The sequence below is a fragment of the Mercenaria mercenaria genome, chromosome 13 (assembly GCF_021730395.1).
Source record: "Mercenaria mercenaria strain notata chromosome 13, MADL_Memer_1, whole genome shotgun sequence".
NCBI classification, from domain to species: Eukaryota; Metazoa; Mollusca; class Bivalvia; order Venerida; family Veneridae; genus Mercenaria; species Mercenaria mercenaria.
Window position 1 is genome coordinate 57,684,573 of NC_069373.1, and position 21,756 is coordinate 57,706,328.

Genomic DNA, 21,756 nt, shown 5'->3' on the forward strand with positions numbered 1-21,756 from the left:
CGTGTACCATCGGCATGGTTGTTTTTTCTTGGTCCTTTTATGTCTAAACAGTCTTTTCACCTGTTCTAGATAGTTGAGCTGCATATCACTGATTAGAGCAGTAATGCATATCATCTGGTATGAAAAGTGGTGCCTTTCTAGTTGTAAGTGTACCTAAATACAAACTGAGTGTCTTTTGGTTACCTTCTATTACCTGTGCCTACTGAGCATCTCCTTTGCAAGGTCATTTTATGTTTTTGATAACAGTGCAGGATACAGAAAGTGCTTGTATTTCAGAAACTACTCTAGTTGAAGTTGAATGATGCCTACTGTGTGCCAAGTGTGAAGCAGCCATAGAAAGGATATTTATTCTGTGCCAGCATGATAAACATCAATGAAAAAATGAGGTGCTGGAGTGTAGACATACACATATATATAGAGAGAGGATATTATTATTGTCTTTTCAAACTGATTTTATTAAACAAGTTGAATTGAATACTAAATATGAGGCTTTGCTGTGCATTTCATCAAATTTTATTCAAATTGGAAAATGGAAAGACACAAGACTCCATTTTAACTCTTGAAGTTGACCTTGGGTAATCCAGTTTCAGAACTAACCTAGATTTCATAGAGATAAGATTCCTAAAATGTTACATAGAGCTTCGTTAGAAATGCTGGCTCTTGGATTGTTAACAATGTCTTCTTTTTTTAAGTGACCTAGCTTTTTACCCTAGATGACCCAGTAACAAACTTGTTCAAGAAATTTTGACAGTTACATTCTGACCAAGTTCCATTAAGATTGGGCCAAAATTTCGACCTCTAGATTGTTAACAGATAATTGCTGACAACAGATGACGGACACGGTGTGATCATAATAGCTCACCTTGAGCACTTTATGCTCTGGTTAGGTAATAAAACACAAAGTTTTTCTTTTCAACATTGAAGCACATCAATTTCAGTGACCAGGGCCTGTATTCACAAATGTTTAGACTTTAAAATACAAAATATTCATTTTGCTCTACCATTGTCAAATAAATCATACTGTTAATGTACTATTAACAGAGTTAGGATAACTTGTATACTAGTAAACATTGGTAAATACTGACTCATGACTAAGCAAAGTAATGCAGCTTATCATGCTTATAATATGCATCAATTTAACCCTTGCCCTGCTAAATTTCTAAAATGAACATGTCCAATTTTCAATTTGGACAATACCATTAACTGTTAATAGGGGTGCATACCAAAACGATACTGACTGAATGGCAAACAACACAGGTGTGCAGACTGATCATGATCTGCAATTGTCGCAAAGGCAGAATCAATTGTGTCCAGCATGATAAGGGTTAAGAAATACATCAACTACCAACACTTAGAAATGAAGACTAGAGATCCTTGGCAGAACAGTGAAAATTTATACCACAATTTTCCAGAATGAAATGCAATTATTTTTGCTTATTGGTATATTAAAGGTGATAAATTCTAAGCCTCACTTTTTGCCTGAAGGTCTTGTATTAAAAGAAGAACAGGTTTTACTTTATGTTAAAACAATTTATTATCAAAACTTCACCAAAAGCACATTTGAATTTATAAATAATATCTCCCAGCTTTCAAGTACATATATATGAACTAACTGGTACCTCCTAGACTTAGTTACATTATATACTGTCTTTTATAATGTCCTGCATGCTTAACCAACATCTTTACTTATTCCGTGTTCATTTTAAAAATACTATTGTAAATAACTACAATTACAAAACAGGAAAATTATCAAAATGAATATTTTTCAGGAAGAAATATGAAGATCCTACTAAATCATACTTGATAGTTAAATGTCATATTACATTACCGTACCCTCACAATATATCTATGCAGTTGCAAATTTTATAATATTTTTACAGTACATTGTGTATTAAGTACTATTCTAGCTTTGTTACCAAATTAACACCTTCAAATAAATATGTTAAAAAATTTATTTAAAATAGTGAAGATATCTGAAGACATGATTATTACTACATATTTCCTAAGACTAAACTGTAGCTCTAGTTCTCTCAAGTCTCCAATAAGGATATAACAATGGCAAAAATGTACTAGTATATTATTGCTAAAGATCTTAAGAAAAGGAAACTTTAAATCTAAATTAATATCTTCTTCCTTGATGAAATATTTACAAAATGTAGAAACTTTATTTCTTCCCTAAGTAAAAACTTCATTTCTTTTCTTTAAGGATTATCTTTTACTAGATCATGTGAAAGGACCAAAAATGTTGCAACACACGCTGCATATACTGATTACTTTCCAGCAATTCAGCTACAAACACAAGTTTCTGACACAGTTTTAACACATTATATGATAATTTCTTGGTCTCCAATTTCTTCCTCTGATGGCAGTTCAATTTGATCTGGCGGTACCAAATATGGGTCAATTAAAGGTAGCCCAGCCTTTTCTCTTCTGTCTATTTCTAAGTATGCTTCTCGTACAGCCCATTCTCTCAAACTGAAAAAAAAATACATGTCATTAAAATGCATGAAAGCTGATTAATAAACTTGATGCAATGGACATCAAATTTATTTGCGAATCATTTCAAATCTGCCACTGGAAACTGCAACTTATGAGTAAAAATTCTTCTCATTATATAGAGCAATACAACAACACTTCTTACATGAACGCACACACAAAAAATAAAGCAGACCTAAAACTTTCAAGCATGCTAAATTATAATAAATGAGATTTTGATTTTATTGATAAGGAGATTTTTTTTTGCACATTTTTTAATAAGAGTCTAGCAGTACAAAATGATTCCTATAATCAACCCCCACCCCCCCCCCCCCCCCCCCACACAAAGTTTGCTCAGAGAGTAATTAACACAGAATTACAGAACTGTGTGTGTAGTGAAAGAATCACCCTGACCATAGGTATGAAGTTAAAAGGCTTTCAAAAGCATATACAAAAGTTCATTTTATTTCTCAAAAATAAATACATTTATAATACTTTAACCAAAAGTGCTTAATTAAAAGCAATTAATCTTTTTTATTTGAAGAACAATTTTGTGATCAATGAAATGTTAAACTGCTCTTGGACATGTGGAGCAGAAACATCAAAGAAACATAACGTACATGTCTTAGAATACTTTCTTTTTGGATGTAATTCATTTTAAAAGTAACATAATCTGGATTGGCAAACACTGTTTCAATATACTGTCTGCTAAAAACGAAGAAGAACGGAACAGTCTAGTACCCTTCAAATAAACACTAACAGAATGCAATTATTTAAGCCTTGACAAGAAATCAAACCCACAACCTCTAACACTTAGGTTGACACTACCACATCTCTTATAACAGCAGGTTCTATATACAGCTAGTCCGTGTATGTTCACCCTTATACTCTACCAGACTACATAACGTGAACTAAAATAATTTTGTGACAAAGACATGTTCACAGTATTCCGGACCACCAATGTATTGACTGTTAGCTAACTGCACTTTTCATTTAAACAAAAAAGATAAGGTTTCCAACATTTTTAATCAGTAAAATCTGCCTAAATTTCTCTCATGTTTTCTGGCAGTACTAGTGAAATATACCTTCCACTGAATCTTTTATATTTGTCCCTTTAGCAGTAGGCAAATTGCGAAGACAGCGACCTTTTTCCAGATTTCAACAATTTTTATTAGGATTTCAATCATTTGGAAATTACAGTTACAACCTAACTATCTCCCTGCAATACCCAAATTCATTAGTAGAATCTGACAATCAGTATTAGGAATTTATAAGATCGACTGTCATTCATTCATTCTTTACATGTACTCATTACTGTTGACAGTATACACAAAAGTCCATTAATGAAACCAAAGTACATAAAGAACTCTTAGTACAGTCTCTTATTTATAGTTGCAATTTTATTATCATACCAGCTGTTGTAACACAACATATAATTGTTCAGGAATCAGGACTAGCCTTTGGTTCAGCTTTTCACTGTTGACTAAATACAATCATTATAATAAGACACTGAAGTGTAATGTAACCACACAACCAAGGCGGGTTAAGTTTAACAGTTTTAATTTAAGACAAACATATTGGCTTTTACAGAGCCTTCTTCGCATACAATTATGTACAAATATACTGTAGAGGCGTAACAATGCCGGGCTATTAAGCATTGTTGCATGACGTTTTTGTGAAAAAGATTAAAATAAACAAGGTTACTGATGATCAAGATGCCATCACACAATAACAAAACCTTTAAATACACTAGTTAACCATTTGGTATCACCTATTGTCACCTTATCATGGCAAGTGTGTGGCTTGTTAGACACTAACTTTTATATGCCTGTAATTACCGATGTTTGCCACTGGCACTGCAAATACTCATTTTGCAAATCATGTAAGAATAATAGGCAGACAAAACAAATCACACATTGGGAGACATACCTGTAATAATAATTCTAAAATTCCTTTATTCTAAAAAGCATGACTTAACTTACCTAAAATCTGGGGCATATGCAATTAAAAATGAGCCTGCACATATTACAACTGTGAAGAAAGCAAAGTTGGTGAGGTTCATGTTAAAGGTGTCACTTTCTCTGTCGTACTGATCCCAACCATAGGACTGCCAGTTCTGAAAAGAAACAATAACAGTGAAGAATAATAATTTCCTTGACACTGGGAAACTTTAACTCCTTAGAAAACTTTATTCCAAGCTTTCATGGAACAAGAGCTCGTAGAACACGAAATGCCCCCCTTGATGCATTCAGTAATTGCACAAGGAACATAAGTTATTTGGTCACTGTACACACAAGTTCTCCTGTTTTGGGTCAATGTTACCTTGACCTTTGACCTATTGACCTCAAAATCAATAGGGGTCATCTGCTGGTCATGACCAACCTCCCTATCAAGTTTCGTGATCCTAGGCCAAAGCATTCTCAAGTTATCGTCCGGAAATAGTTTAACTATTCCGGATCACTGTGACCTTGACCTTTGACCTACTGACCTCAAATTCAATAGGGGTCATTTGCTAGTCATAACCAACCTCCCTATCAAGTTTCGTGATCCTACATGTAAGTCCAAGCGTTCTCAAGTTATCGTCGGGAAACAGTTTAACTATTTCGGGTCACTGTGACCTTGATCTTTGACCTACTGACCCCAAAATCAATAGGGGCATTTGCTGGTCATGATTAACATCCCTATTAACTTTCATGATCCTAGGCCCAAGCGTTCTTGAGTTATCATCCAGAAACCGTTTAACTGTTCCTGGTCACTGTGACCTTGACCTTTGACCTACTGAACTCAAAATCAATAGGGGTCATCTGCAGGTCATGACCAACCTCCCTATTAACTTTCATGATCCTAGGCCCAAGCGTGCTTGAGTTAACATCCGGAAACTGTTTAACTGTTCCTGGTCACTGTGACCTTTACCTTTGACCAACTGACCTCAAAATCAATAGGGGTCATCTGCTGGTCATGACCAACCTCCCTATCAACTTTCATGATCCTAGGCCCAAGCTTTCTTGAGTTACCATCCAGAAACAGTTTAACAGTTCCAGGTCACTGTGACCTTGACCTTTGACCTAGTAATCTCAAAATCAATAAAAAATAGATGTCATCTGCTGGTTATGACCAACCTCCATATCAACTTTCATGATCCTAGGCTCAAGCGTTCTTGAGTTATCATCCGGAAATGGATTGGTCTACATACAGACCAACAGACATCTGCAAAACAATATACCCCTCCTTCTTCGAAGGGGGGCATAAAAATACATGATTGGCGGTGGCTAGGGGTTCAGTAACTGTACCTCTAGACCTGGAGTCTAGAGGTTCTGTAATGAATAAGAAATCTGAGAACGGTATTTACAAAGAGGAGACTATATTTCAAAAGTTTGCTCTCGTTTTCTTCTTGATTTATATACATTGTGACAGAAAACATTAATATTTAACAAATAATCAAGACCTCAGAGTGGTTTATCGTCTGATTTACCATGGTTCAGCGTTCAGATGTGTAGGAATTGAACCACGAGGGCATTAGTCTGAACGATGAACCGTGGTAAATTAGACGATAAATCACAAGAAGACCTTGATTGTTTTCATTCTGACATGCTCACTGATATATTTTATTCTAACACGACCAGCAAATAACCTACATACATGCAGAGCAAAATCTATCTCTGGTTATTCTGCAATAAACCACTCGCGTGCAATGACGTCATCCGATCCAGGTGTGTAGCATGGTCGTAAAAAGTAGTTACCATTTTTACACTGTTGGTACTAGTATGTCATGTTAGAATCGAAATAACAAGTTCCTAAGTGTGATTTATCATAGAATAACCCTAGTTTTTTGTTCTTATGCGAAACAATATATCACTCAGGCCTACGGCCTTCGTGATATATTCTTACGCATAAGAACGAAAAACACAGGTTATTCTACGATAAACAACACTTGGGAACTTATTATTTCTTAAATAAATATTATGCTGGACTTCATTTACGCGAGGAGTAATGTATTAGACGTCATGCGGCAATTTGACGTCATTATGCTCTCGTGCATCAATCATTGTGTATTGCAGAATCAGGGGTCCTGAAATATTTTCAGAGTCTACTTGTCCACGGACAAGTTGGGCCCACAAATTAACTTGTCCGTACCAAGGAAGAACTTGTCCGTACTTTTTAGTGAAAAAAACATCCAAAGTTCTCTGCATCTCGAAAAATATATTCAGCCATTTGCAATCTTATGCGTGATTGACTGTTGCTATAGACACGTGGACTGGTTTACTACGTACATTTAAAGATCATTATTGGAAAATTATACCGTGAAGTTGAAAATGAGTGCCAGTCTGGGGATTCCCGTTATCTACTTTTATTTTTGATTTTCAGAAAATCGATCAGCTAGGTTGGCGCTATGTAAAACAAGGCAGTCTGAAAGACAGCTAAATCCCCCGCCACTGCTATGGATAGTGAAAGGGTAAAACCTTTGATTTTAGCTGTGACCTTGACCTTGAACTGACACGGCTGACTCATGAATTCTGCACAACGTCTTGATGAGGTGATCATTTGACCAAAGTTTCATGAAAATCCTTCAAGGGGTTTAGGAGATACAGAGCTGAAACCTTTGACCTTCAGTTTGTACCTTGACCTTGAGTTGACATGGCTGTCTCATGAGTTCTTGATGAGGTGATCATTTGACCAAAGTTTGATGAAAATCCTTCAAGGGGTTAAGGAGATACAGAGTGGACACCAAATGGAAGGCTCAAACCTTCGACCCTTAGTTGTGACCTTGACCTTGAGCTGGCATGGTTGACTCATAATTTCTGCACATCATCTTGATGAGGTAATCATTTGACCCAGGTTTTATAAAATTCCTTCAAGGGGTTTAGGAGATATAGCGTGGACACGAAATGGAAGGCTCAAACCTTTGACCTTCAGTTGTGACCTTGACCTTGAGCTGACATGGCTGACTCATAAGTTCTGCACATCACCTTGATGAGGTGATCGTTTGACCCAAGTTTGATGAAAATCCTTCAAGGGGTTTAGGAGATATAGAGCGGACACAAAATGGAAGGTTCAAACCTTTGACCCTAAGTTTTGACCTTGACCTTGAGCCGGCATGACTGACTCATGGGTTCTGCACATCGTCTTGATGAGGTGATCATTTGACCCAAGTTTTATAAAATTCCTTCAAGGGGTTTAAGAGATATAGAGCGGACAATAAATGGAAGGCTAAAACCTTTGACCTTGAGTTTTGACCTTGACCTTGAGCCGGCATGGCTGACTCATGGGTTCTGCACATCGTCTTGATGAGGTGATCATTTGACCCAAGTTTTATAAAATTCGTTCAAGGGGTTTAGGAGATATAGAGCGGACACAAAATGGCAGGCTCAAACCTTTGACCTTGAGTCGTGACCTTGACCTTGAACCGACAAGGCTGACTCATGGGTTCTGCACATCGTCTTGATGAGGTGATCATTTGACCCAAGTTTCATGAAAATCCTTCAAGGGGTTTAGGAGATATGGACCGGACACGAATTTGTTACGGACGGGGGATTAAAAATTTAGTAGCCAAAATTTGTGGCTTAATTTTTCAAGTCGATTGTTTTGATAAGGGTCATAAATGATCACAAACAGATTAGATATTGCCTTTAGGCATGCGGAACAGCTTGGACAGCTTATTTCAGGACCCCTGAGAATATATAGAGCTTGATTTTCTTCTTTGTTTAACTGGAAATCAAATCGAGCCATGTAAGAATTTATAATAATTCTTTAATCCCAGGAATAATACAATCGCAAATTTGATAAATAATAGCAATATGTATGCCATAATCAGAAACTAATCAAATTCTTGTTTTTCTTGGAACTGTGGAATTAAAATCATAAACTTAATGCAGTGTTCCCAGAAACCCCCAAATGGGGTTTTTCACCCACAGAATGATACTTTGCACCCCCAGTTTTGGAGACAACTGTTATATATCTCATAGTAAGGGGGTGCAAAAGTGCAAGAAAAACTCAGCTTTCACCCCCAAATTTAAATGCCAGTGGGAACACTGTACTGGACCCTAGCCACTTCCTACTTTCTTACTGTACCGGACATCAAGAAAGCCCCTAGAAGATAGTCATGAATCCATTACCATACAGCTAAAACGGAAGCTATGCATCCAGTAACAAGGCGGCATACATTTTGTGTATGCTTAAAATGATATAAGCAACGGAAATGTTAAAATGTAGACAAAAACCTTCAACTTGTTGGGATCTGCATCACCAAAATGTGCTTCAAGGTCTTTTAATTCCTGTGACTTTTCAACTAGCGCTTCATTTGCTGTTGAAGCAATGTCTTTATTTTTGTCAGAAGTGGATATTGATCTACAAGAATATATTGGGACTCTAGTACGCGCATAGTTTTTGAATATTTGCCGGCAAGGCCTTGCGAGTCGTTGCAAGGTCGCCATTTTGTCCTACAGTAATTTTTAAACCCAAAGAAGAAATGGTCCGAAAGAGAAAATATATACGAGAAAGAATAAATACTGAAAAGTGATTCGTGCCTAATTGTAAGGTAACTTTAAGTGAAAAGCATGCAAAATGCTCGTCTTTACACCTACATAGACTTTTAATGTAGATAACTGTGATGAGGCAATATTTAACTGAAAAATTGCAAAAATATGGAGAGATATACTATACTCACCCCGGCGTCGGCGTTGGTTAAATTTTTTATCAAATGGTAATATCTTGTATACCATCAAAGATATTTATTTAAAACTTGGAACACTTGTTTATTATAATCGTCTCTACCTGTAGGCAAGAGTACATAACTCTATCAAGTATTTTGGCTGAATTATGGCCCTTTTTGGACTTGGAAATTGGTTCAGACGCATTGGTCGGGAGGGCCAAGACGCTTTCCTACGGTGGTGAAGGCTCCTGGTTCGAATCCTGGCTACTCCCATTGCGGTGTTTCCTTGGGCAAGGCACTTTATCATGATTGCCTCAGTCGACCCAGCTGTAAATGGGTACCAGCAAATTGCTGGGGGTAAGGTATAACTGGTTTTAACTGTTCTTAAAATAGGGTCGCTCAAAAGTTCTACAGAGCTTATGTTAATTGTTTCATTAAGCGACGGTAAATAAAATTTACCTTTACCTTTTCCTTTACCTTTCAGATTTCGTACTTGTAAGTCCATGTTTTGTAAAACCTATTTCATAAGTGGCTTTGAAACTTTGAGCACTTGTTTATCGTCATGACCTCCACCTGTAGGCTAGAGTACATAACTCTGCCGAGTATTGTGGCTGAATTGCGGCCCTTTTTGGCTTTGGAAATTGGTTCAGTTTTCGTACAAGTGCATGTTTTGTCAAAAAATATTTGACATGTGGCTTTGAAACTTTGAACACTTATTTATCGTCATGACCTCTATCTGTAGGCAAGAATACATAACTCTGTCAACTGTTTCGGCTGAATTACGACCCTTTCCGGAATTGGAAATCAGTTAAAATGTTTCGTACCAGTCCATATTTTGTCTAATCTTTTTGTCATGTGGTTTTAAAACTTTGACTACTTGTTTACCACCATTGTCTACATATACATGTAGGCAAGACTACATAACTAGAACAAGGACCTCAGCTCAGTTATGACCCTTTTTTGACATAGAAATTAATTGTCGCATACCATTCCATATTTTGTCTAAACTGTTTGATATATGGCTTTGAACCTTTACACTTGTTTACCTTTATGGTCACACATTGCCATATAGTGAAGATTTATCCATTAAAAATTTCCACAAATACAGGTACATTGTTTTTATTTAGTTTTCTTTTGTCTGAAAACCTCACGTAATATTTTGACCCCATACTTACATCAGTTCTTCGAATAGTCGAGCGCGCTGTCAACAGACAGCTCATGTTAGTTTCGAAATCAATGTACCTTCTGACCACCACAGCAATAGTGGGTTTAATGGTCACAAGCAGTTGTTGATCAGAAAGACGTCGAACAAGGTCATTCTATGATTTTGACCTAGATATTGCGGGTTTACACTTTACCTAGATTTCGTACAGACAAACGATTTACCAACATTTATGATGATCACGTAGGAAATATGGCATCTAAATTTGTATTAAATATGTTTTTATATCATTTAACCTTGTTAATACTTTTTGATTTCAGTTAGGCCACTTTCCCCAATTTAGATAGTGGCCAAGATTTCATAAAGACAAACATTTTGACAAAGATGTATGATGATCAGGCTAAAAATGTGGCCTTTAGTGTTATCAAGGTTTTTCTACTATTTTGTCTTGTAACACAGTTTAAGACCTCGGGTAACCTAATCTTGAACTTGACTTGGATTTCATACAAACATTCTGACAAAGATTTATAATGACTCAGTAGAAAATGTTGCCTACAGTGTCAAGGTTTTACTACGATTTGACCTAGTGACCTACTTAAAGACCTCAGGTAGCCCAATTTTAAACTTGACCTAGATTTTACAGAGAATAACATTCTGACACTTTTTCGAATATCAAACAGATGTGGCCTCTAGAATGTTAACAAGGTATTTCTATGATTTCACACAGTGTCCTAGTTTTTCAAGTTATGTAACCCAGTTTAGAATTCGACCTAGATTTGATAGAGACAAATATTCTGAAGATGACATAGAAAATGTGTCATTACAATGTTTTTTTTCCCCTTGATTTAACTTAACTTTAGACCTTTGGTAACCCAATTTCTAACTTTATCTAGATTTTATTCACAAGACTTGATGATCATTGATGTTTTCTATTACTTGACCTAGTGTTTTTTGCCTCAGCTAACTCAATTTCAAACCGGACCTAGATTTCAGAGACATTCAATGGTTTTATGAAGAGATAGAAAATGTGGCCTCAACAGTATTAACAGGGTTTCGTATTAAATGACCTAGTTTTTGAACCAAAATAATCCCAGTAATTAACTCATCTGAGATTTTCTTGAGGATAACATTCTGACCAACTTTCATCAAGATTGGACCAAATTTGTAACCTCTGAGTGTTAACCGTCAAATTTTTGTCAACACGGACAATAGACACAGGGTTATCACAATAGCTCATCTTGAGCAATCAGTGCTCAGGCAAGTTAAAAATGCTCACCTTGAGCACTTAATGCTCATAGGCAGATGAGCTAAAATGTTCATGAACATATAAATATAAATCGGAAGCAATATATCTTCTCTCTTCTTCAAAGGGGTTGGGATGTCATTAAAACAACACAACTTAGCTCAGGGTTGTAGTAGAGGAATTTTAAAGTAGGAGGCATATTCAGAAGTCCGCTTCTGGTCCAGAATTGTAAAATTCACACACGCTTCTCCAAAACATTTCAGTATTATGATGAAACAGGTGACAGAGTATTGCAGCGGCAATACATAAGCCCCCTACCAGTGGAAAACTTTGTTAGTGTTCGCCCCTTGTGGTTGTTGGCAACAGTCTTAGGACTAAAAATGCTTCTGAATCAAAGCATTTAGGAGCTAAGAAACAAAAACTTATTTTGACTAAAATTTTAATAGTGACCTTGACCTATAAGCATAGATCATGTATGGGATACATTGTCTCATGGGGAAAATGTGTGCAGCACCAAGATAGTACATCAATGCACATACAATTTAATGAGTGGAAACAATTTCACTTGACCTTGGCCTTTGATCCATGGGTCATGTGTGCGACACATAGTCTTATTTATTTATTTGGGTTTTACGGCGCACCAACACAGTATAGATTATATGGCGCCAAACACGACTACAAATTTTGGTTTCATATCTCATTTACATCGAAATAAAATCTTTTAATGCAATTAAAATTTACGAAGCAGAAATCTTTATACTTACCTTCAATGGTAACTTTGACTTCTGATTATTAGGCATGGGTCATGCAAGCAATACATCATCTGGTTATGGGGAACATGTGTGCCAGTGTATATAAAGATGCTTCAAGGCATTTAGAAGCTAAGAAATAAGAACGATTTTTACTTCAGTTTCAATAGTGACCTTGACCTTTGACCACCAAGCACGGGTCATGCAAGCGACATTGTCTGGTCACGAGGAACATTTGCTTGTGGTAAGAAAAGCCTTCAATGCGTATGTAAGTTATGGCGTGGAAACAAAGTTTTACTTGACCTTAAACAGTGACCTTGACCTTTAACCAACAAGCATGGATCATGTGTAGACACATTTCCACGGTGGGGAAACCACGTGACTAACTTGGGTAACGTGCACGCAAAAGTGCTAAAAATAGGCAGGTATGTTTTTTCACTTTAACTTTTTTGATCCGCAATTGTTTTAAACGAGATAACGTGCATAAACCCCGCAATAAAAAGCTCTTTCATCGGATATATGTAACTTGATGAAACTCTCTCCCGTTTTTACGTAATCCTTGCCCAACCGATTCGAAAGATGCAAAATATTTTGGTAACGAACACGTCTGTTCACAAGTTACGCACCTAGCACAGATTCTGCAGAGAATTTCCGCTGGAATTTAAGTTTAAAATAAAGCTTGTCATTGTCCAAAGTCCTGTACCATATAATTGACATGACTATTCAGGAATATTAAAGATATCGTAAGACAAAGGGTGCGGTAACGTACACGTTGCGGTTTTTCAGGAGGTAACGTACACGTCATTTTCCCCCAGAGGGTAACGTACACGTCAAAGACTATTTATCATGCATGTAGACCATCTTTGTCTTTAAATGACTGAATTGTTAACATTTTGACATTGTTAAACAAGAGCACCGCCTTGCGGGTGCTGACGCTCATCTGATTTTTTTTGTATAATAGAAATATTGTCCTACCCATGATTTTCTAAGTCTAAAAAGGGCCATCATTCTTGCAAAAAGCAGGATAGAGTTATGTTTCTTGATGTACAGTGTCCACTTATGATTGTGAAAAACTGTTGCAAGTTTTAAAGCAATAGCTTTGATAGTTTATGAGAAAAGTTGCCTTAAACATAATACTCAACCAAGAAAATGATTTTCTAAGTCCAAAAAGGGGCAATAATTATTGCAAAAAGCAGGATGGAGTTATGTTGCTTGCTGTACAGGGTCAGCTTATGATGGTGAAAAAGTGTTGCAAGTTTCAAAGCAATAGCTTTGATAGTTTAAGAGAAAAAGTTGACCTAAACATAAAACTTAACCAAGAAATCTGATATTTTCTAAGTCCAAAAGGGGCCATAAATCTTGCAAAAAGCAGGATGGAGTTATGTTTCTTGCTGTACAGGGTCAGCTTATGATGGTGAACAAGTGTTGCAAGTTTTAAAGCAATAGCTTTGATAGTTTAGGATAAAAGCTGACCTAAACATAAAACTTAACCAAGAAAACTGATTTTCTAAGTCCAAAAGGGGCAATAATTCTTGCAAAAAGCAAGATGGAGTTATGTTTCTTGCTGTACAGGGTCAGCTTATGATGGTGAACAAGTATTCCAAGTTTCAAAGCAATAGCTTTGACAGTTTGGGAGAAAAGTTGACCTAAACATAAAACTTAACCAAGAAATCTGATATTTTCTAAGTACAAAAGGGGCCATAAATCTTGCAAAAAGCAAGATGGAGTTATGTTTCTTGCTATACAGGGTCAGCTTATGATGGTGAACAAGTATTCCAAGATTCAAAGCAATAGCTTTGATAGTTTAGGAGAAAAGCTGACCTAAACATAAAACTTAACCAGGCAACGCCGACGCAGACGCCGACGCCGACGCCGACGCCGACGCCGACAACCGCTCAAGTGATGACAATAACTCATCATTTTTTTTCAAAAAATCAGATGAGCTAAAAAAAGATGCAAATGCTGGGAATAGGCTGTTTTTCTTTCGGTATGTTAGTATATACAGAAATGCTACAGTGAAAATGTGTAGCGTCGGTCCTCATCCTAGCTTGGAAATAATTACACGTTTACAGCTCTTGTATATCTATACATAAATAGGTAAGATGATAAAATTTTGAAATTATTTTGCTCTAAATCCATCATATGCGCAACTGACCATGTATCTTTGAGTGAAAAAGTTGACAGTTGCTTACGGGTGATGGAAGCCTAGTACTTGTTCTTTCCAGTAACGATAGTTAGTTTAGTTGTCCACACCCATATGATTCTGACTTTTGAAAGAGACAAACAAAAAGAAGTATTAAATACGCATATAGTATAATTGTTGCACCGAGAGTAACAGCAGTAAAACTATTATCTATTTATAGCACGGAGAATGAATATATTTTGCCAGGAGGCGAAATGTCTTTTCGGAGAAAAAGTAATTTAAAGGCGCACGAGAAGAGACATAGTGGAGCGTGAACCTACCACTGTTGTGGGAAAAACTTTTTTTGGACGACCCATTTTCTTAAAATAACAACAGAAAAAAACTTGTTACTTTTCTTTTTGACATGTTTATATTAATAATTGTATATCATTGATTTTACTTGGATTCCATACAAGTTTCTTATACATACAGAGAGGTAATTAAAAATGGAGTCAGTAAGAGTTATGATTCCTTATCACTGCACTATCTTTCACTGACCTGTATTAATGTACAAAGTATCAAATCAACCCTTCATAGTTTTTGGTTTGGGGCTTCAGTCAAGCTCCCTTGCTTTTCCTTTTCATACATAAAGGGAGGTGATTCAAAAATGGGGTCAGCTAAAGTAATGGTCCTTTGACATTGCACTTTGCTTCACTGACCTCTATCAATGTATCAAGTATCAAGACAATCCTTTATATGGTTTTGACATTGGCCCCAGACAAGTTTTTTCCATAGATAAAGGGAGGTTATTCAAAAATAAGATCAGTTAGAGTTATGGTTCTTTGACACTGTACTTCCTTTCATTGGACCTCTATTTATGTGCAAAGTTTCAAGTCAATCCTTTATATAATTTCGACTTGGGCTTCAGACAAGCTTTCTATATAATGATAAGGGGAGGTAATTTAAAAATGTGACCATTACACTGCGCTTCCTCTGTCAATGTGTAAAGTATCTTCAAATTCTTCAAATAGTTTTTGACTTGGGCTCTGGACAAGTCTTTTTTATAAGGATAAGGGGAGATAATTGAAAAATGGACCATCTAGAGTTATGGTTCTTTGATACAGCACATCCTCTCACTGTGTTCGATCATTGTATGAAGTAACAAATTAGCACCTTTATTATTTCTTGAGTTATGCTCCGGACAAGAAGCGTGACGGACGCCAGCCGGTCCCCAACGGACAGAAAGACGGACGCCGGAAAAGTGATCCCTATATGTCGCAGCTACTTTGTAGTAGGCGACACAAAATCTGTCTAAGTCAACTGTACTTGGTTAAAAAAAATAAACTTTTTTGCGACATTTTCTAACTTTTTTTGCGATCAAATATAGCTTAGTTTAGTAAAATAGTTAATTGTAATCTCGTTAATGCTTATATAAGGTATTTGATTTTGTGAATGAACAGCCTAAACATAACCGAGGCTGTTACTTTAAAGCTTTGGATGTAACTGATGCATTTATAGATCTATATTATCAGAATATGTCAGCATTTATAATTTAATCAACCATGGAATGACTATGTCCTTAGATATGCCAAAATTTAGGTCAATACTGATATGTTGTTTCAGTAAGGAGGTCTAAATGAATAACTAGCTGACCAACAAACTGTCACTAACCCACAGAAAGAATACATTACTCCCCGCACGGATAATTTAAACGACAACGTGTTTATATTATTGGCTGATTGTTATGGTCCCATGCATGATAAAACTCAAACATTTGTCAATGATTCAAATAAGGTGCATGCTGTCATATTAAACAAAAAGATTTTCTGTATTGTAACGTTTTAATAAAGAAAAATCATGGTTATCAAGCATGCTATCGTTCCAGTTATCGTTCAGAATTTATACTAATTTCAGCATCTTTTTAACAATATAAAAAATGTTTACAGTTCAACGGGTCATCAAGAAGATTTGAACATATGGATTTGATTAAACCCTGCGGACAGACGGACATGGTTTATTCCCAGAAACCTAATTAACTTTTGATAGTTGGAAAAAAAAAGTTGACATTTAAAATGGCAACTGCTAACAATGTTTACTTGTCAAAATAACATACACGATTAGACCATAAAATTCCAAATGCTATTCATTTTCACTTTAGCATTTCTGTATATACTAACATACCGAAAGAAAAACAGCCTGTTCCCAGCATCTGCATCTTTTTTTTAACAATATCAAATGTTTTTCAGTTCAGTCATTAAAGACAAAGATGTTCTACATGCATGATAAATAGTTTTTGACGTGTACGTTACCCTCTGGGGAAAAATGACGTGTACGTTACCTCCTGAAAAACCGCAACGTGTACGTTACCGCACCCTTTGTCTTACGATATCTTTTAATATTCCTGAATAATCATGTTAAATATTTGGTACAGGACTTTGGACAATGACAAGCTTTATTTTAAACCTACATTCCAGCAAAAATTCTCTGCAGAATCTGTGCTAGGTGCGTAACTTGTGAACAGACGTGTTCGTTACCAAAATATTTTGCATCTTTCGAATCGGTTGGGCAAGGATTACGTAAAAACGGGAGAGAGTTTCATCAAGTTACATATATCCGATGAAAGAGCTTTTTATTGCGGGGTTTATGCACGTTATCTCGTTTAAAACAATGGCGGATCAAAAAAGTTATAGTGAAAAAACATACCTGAAGCGGGCCTATTTTTAGCACTTTTGCGTGCACGTTATCCGATTTAGTCACGTGGTTTCCCCACCGTTCCTCATCATGGCGAACGTTTGAGTGTAGCACTAATATAACTTATCAATGCATACAAGTCATGGAGCAGAAACAATTTTTACTCAACCTTCAATAATGACCCCGACCTATTACCTACAAGCATGTTATATACGTGCATAATCTACATATTGCTTTCTATTCACAAACCCAAGTTTTTTGAACCTAGCTTAAGTACTTTTAGAGTAATTGCATACAGACGGACAAAGGGCATTCCTATAGTCCCCTCCATTGTTCCACTAGTAGGGAACTAATAAAGGTCATGAAATTTATCTTCTAATGCTAGAGTGCTCATAGTCATTTGAAGGAATATAGTCAAACTCCTCTTGCCTATGACCTTTTAGCAGCATTTATATCAGTGTAGTGTAGAGTGTAGCCTGGAACTAGTATAACCCAATGGTCCTACACCAATGAAGCAGTAAAATATATGAGTGTGCTTTTGTCTGCCTAGAGTAGTTAAGATAACATTTTGTTTAGATATCAGAGGTGAGCTCAAACTTCATTATTGGTGGTTTATGCAGTCGATATTTAAATTTTGAACATTTTCTAAGTACTCTTAGCCTAGTGAATGATTTAGGGCCAAGTTGGCTCATTTGCATATTTGCATATACACTTAGCATAGGTATTAATCACAGGCTAGTGGTTAGTCATCTGTATCCAAGGTCAAGGTCAGAATGGGGCCAGAAAGTCAAGAGATATTACATTTTGATGTGCATAACTTCCTTACCCATAATCTGCCTGTAATTAGGACAAAATGTTTTATAACATTGGGATATGCTGTGACCTGTCTGTATATGAAATATTTGTAGTGTAAGAATCAGCAGGGTAGTACACAGTTTAATATGCTTTAAGATAGTAAACAGTTATTGTATGACCTGCAAATATCCAAGGCAAGTGTATGGATAGTTGATATTCACCAAGACCTTTTGGCATTGATGAATATCACCTTGGTATCGTCCACTGAGTTACAAAAGTTTTTTACAAATCAGGAAATAAAAAATAACATACATGATTTAAATAGTTTAATATTGACAGGCTCCATATAACAGCACATTGTACATAGGCATTAACAAACACAATTTAGCACAGAATTACAGGTAGCTCAAACATTGTAAAGACCCCTCTCTAGTTCATCATTAACACAGGTTAAAGTACAGATAGTGACAGACACCAGTATCATTAAATCTGAAACATGACCAATAAATCTACTTTATTACATAGTTAGGTATTTCAATCTCCATGTACTTAAAACAGGACTGGCATCAACATTTTTCCATAATGATGTGCAAATTTCATATGGTTGCTTTATATCACTGGTGACATCATTTTAATGTGTTATTGCATTAAACATTCATTAATGGTAATCAAATATTTTCAAGTTTTACTCCTGCTAAAGAACAAGTCTACATCATCTATGTAATATTACTAGGAGCAAATACATGATTATGTAATAATATACTTTTAGTTTTGCATCAAGATATATGCAAAAGATTTCCAGTGGAAATATCGCCTGACTTCAACCCCTCGTTAACACACATAAAAATATAAAGATAGTGACAACATTAATATCGTTAAATCCTAAAAGTTATCAATCAATGTATTATACTGCAAAATGTATTGATAAATAAAATCAGTGTTACAGCACCTAATAAATTGATTGTAGTCTGCTGCGCTATCAAATAATCAATACAACCTTAAAATACAAACCTACTCTAACTTTGTTATCTATAAATACTGTATTCAAACAATTGTTAACTACTAAATATACCTGCTTCCATAATAAATTTTCCTGCTCAATGATATAAAACCTGCATTATTCACTTGTATTTTTTTTCATGTATATATATTTTTCAGTATTAAAGAATCTTCAGTTTTTTCTACTGATTTTATACACTAGTATATATTTTTTTACTAAGAAATATGATGTGGTAGTGGAATACTGCACGGGTTAATTGTCTACTGGGAAAAATAGAATTAATATTAATTAGATCTTGCAAGACAGGTCTTCAATCAAAGATACAATATGACAAAGAATGAGTATTTCATTGGACAAGATTAGGTGACAATGTTTACTTCTTACAATTATTAAGGTAACTCGGAGCTCAACAACAATGATCTTATAAATATGCTCCAGGAAAGCTGCTTCACTAAAACACATTAACACAAAGCTGTCAACTTATGAAAGTAACATACAGACTGTCTTTTTGCAAGTGCCCTAAATGTATATTGCCAACAAAAAATAATCTATGAAAAAAATTCCTAAGTGGTAAAGCCATGCAACAATACTACTTCAAAAATGCTATCCTTCTAATGGTGTGATTCAATTTTGAAAGGTGATGCTACTTAACAGATTTCTGTTTGAAGAAAACAAGAAAAAAACAGCTATGGTTTATAGTTCATAAAACAGGAAAGCTTGAAGGTCATACAAAGTCCTGCCTTGAGACCATTGTTATTGCCAATTACACACCTGCTAACACAAGAAACAGGACCAATATAGGCATTCTCTCATACCAAAGGTTTTCCATGGTTCTCTTTACATTTGTCCCGTGATTTTGACAAACCCGCGATGGATGGGAATGTATACTGGACACAAGATAAGAATGTAACTTGGCCCATAAGATGACCCAGGAAAAAAAAAGAAAGAGGTTAAATGACAAATGATAAAATCCTTCTATTCATAGAACAAGAGCACCGCCTTGCCGGTGCTGACGCTCATCTGATTTTTTTTTGTGTAATAGAAATATTGTCCTACCCATGATTTTCTAAGTCTAAAAAGGGCCATCATTCTTGCAAAAAGCAGGTTAGAGTTATGTTTCTTGATGTTCAGTGTCCACTTATGATGGTGAAAAACTGTTGCAAGTTTTAAAGCAATAGCTTTGATAGTTTATGAGAAAAGTTGACTTAAACATAATACTCAACCAAGAAAATTATTTTCTAAGTCCAAAAAGGGCAATAATTATTGCAAAAAGCAGGATGGAGTTATGTTGCTTGCTGTACAGGGTCAGCTTATGATGGTCAACAAGTGTTGCAAGTTTCAAAGCAATAGCTTTGATAGTTTAAGAGAAAAAGTTGACCTAAACATAAAACTTAACCAAGAAATCTGATATTTTCTAAGTCCAAAAGGGGCCATAAATCTTGCAAAAAGCAGGATGGAGTTATGTTTCTTGCTGTACATGGTCAACTTATGATGGTGAACAAGTGTTGCAAGTTTTAAAGCAATAGCTTTGATAGTTTAGGATAAAAGCTGACCTAAACATAAAACTTAACCAAGAAAACTGATTTTCTAAGTCCAAAAGGGGCCATAAATCTTGCAAAAAGCAAGATGGAGTTATGTTTCTTGATGTACAGGGTCTGCTTATGATGGTGAACAAGTATTCCAAGTTTCAAAGCAATAGCTTTGATAGTTTAGGAGAAAAGTTGACCTAAACATAAAACTTAACCAAGAAATCTGATATTTTCTAAGTACAAAAGGGGCCATAAATCTTGCAAAAAGCAAGATGGAGTTATGTTTCTTGCTATACAGGGTCAGCTTATGATGGTGAACAAGTATTCCAAGTTTCAAAGCAATAGCTTTGATAGTTTAGGAGAAAAGGTGACCTAAACATAAAACTTAACCAGGCAACGCCGACGCAGACGCCGACAACCGCTCAAGTGATGACAATAACTCATCATTTTTTTTCAAAAAATCAGATGAGCTAAAAATCATTTTTTTTCATGAAAATTGCTGAATAGAATAAAACAGTATTTTTGTTCTGAATCATTCTTACAGCAATAAGGTTTGAAGAATCAGTTTTTTTCTGATGCTTCCCATATCACAAACTGTCTGTTTAGTAACGTCTATAAGAAAATGAGCTCTTCTAGTTTTCTGAGTATATGATAACAAATACAAAATGTTATCTTTCAAGAAAAAATACATAGCTCTCCCTTTCAACTTTTCTTCTTGAACAACAGGCTTATCATAATGTAACAAGTATGATATCACTTGCAACTCAAAACATTCAGCTCATGTGAAAAAATCAAATCAATCATTCTGCCACTGAGTAACACACTAAAATATATTCCTGTATTTCAAAGAATGGTGTTTATGAATTTAAACATCTTCTGTTTCATTTATTTTATGCACTAATACATGTATATTAAGATATGTTAAATTAACTCCAAAAATATATTTTTATCACAGCGGAATAGTCTTGAATACTAATACAAGTAAGTGAAACACATCAAAAGCTGACAAAATCCATAAAGTGAAAGAAAATGTTCAGCAAGTGCATATCTAGATAGAACACTTCAATTTGAACATGATTACATGGAACAGCAAGAACCCAATGTTCATCTGCTGACGGCAGTTGTTCATCAAAGATCTCTACCAAATTTACTTTTGTGGGCCGACTGCTTTGCAGGCTTCAATTTCTGCAAGATAAAAGAGAAAACATACATGTCTCCACCTACATGTACTTTTTTGAATTTATAAAATGATCAACTGTAGAAATCTGTAAATAAAAAGAAAGAATTCAATGAATCTGTACCTTTTTATAGGTTCCCTTGAATTAGATTTATATCAAGAAA

At 35.5% G+C, this 21,756-nt stretch overlaps 3 protein-coding genes across 8 annotated transcripts in view; 1 reads left to right on the plus strand and 2 right to left on the minus strand.

Annotated features, from left to right (window-relative positions):
* LOC123529983 (plexin-A1-like) overlaps window positions 1–872 on the plus strand; it is a 63,223-nt gene extending 62,351 nt beyond the window's left edge. Inside the window, exon 15 of the mRNA XM_053521927.1 lies at window positions 277–872. The gene's annotated coding sequence lies outside the window, so the exon portion shown is untranslated. The remainder of the gene's footprint in view (window positions 1–276) is intronic.
* A 637-nt stretch (window positions 873–1,509) lies between these two features.
* LOC123529985 (NADH dehydrogenase [ubiquinone] 1 beta subcomplex subunit 11, mitochondrial-like) lies at window positions 1,510–8,926 on the minus strand. The gene is made up of 3 exons (XM_045310652.2): window positions 8,694–8,926; window positions 4,458–4,591; window positions 1,510–2,475 (listed from the first exon to the last, which is right to left on the minus strand). The coding sequence occupies exons 1-3, from the start codon at window positions 8,904–8,906 to the stop codon at window positions 2,325–2,327; spliced, it is 498 nt and encodes a 165-aa protein (XP_045166587.1). The 5' UTR covers window positions 8,907–8,926; the 3' UTR covers window positions 1,510–2,324.
* Window positions 8,927–18,197: 9,271 nt separating this feature from the next.
* The window catches only part of LOC123528470 (histone deacetylase 6-like), a 66,318-nt gene continuing 62,759 nt past the window's right edge, over window positions 18,198–21,756 (minus strand). For all 6 annotated transcript variants that reach the window (XM_045308211.2, XM_045308209.2, XM_045308207.2 and 3 more), the window contains one exon: window positions 18,198–21,600. In XM_045308211.2, coding sequence (XP_045164146.2) covers window positions 21,544–21,600 — 57 coding nt within the window. In that variant the 3' untranslated portion in view covers window positions 18,198–21,543. The remainder of the gene's footprint in view (window positions 21,601–21,756) is intronic.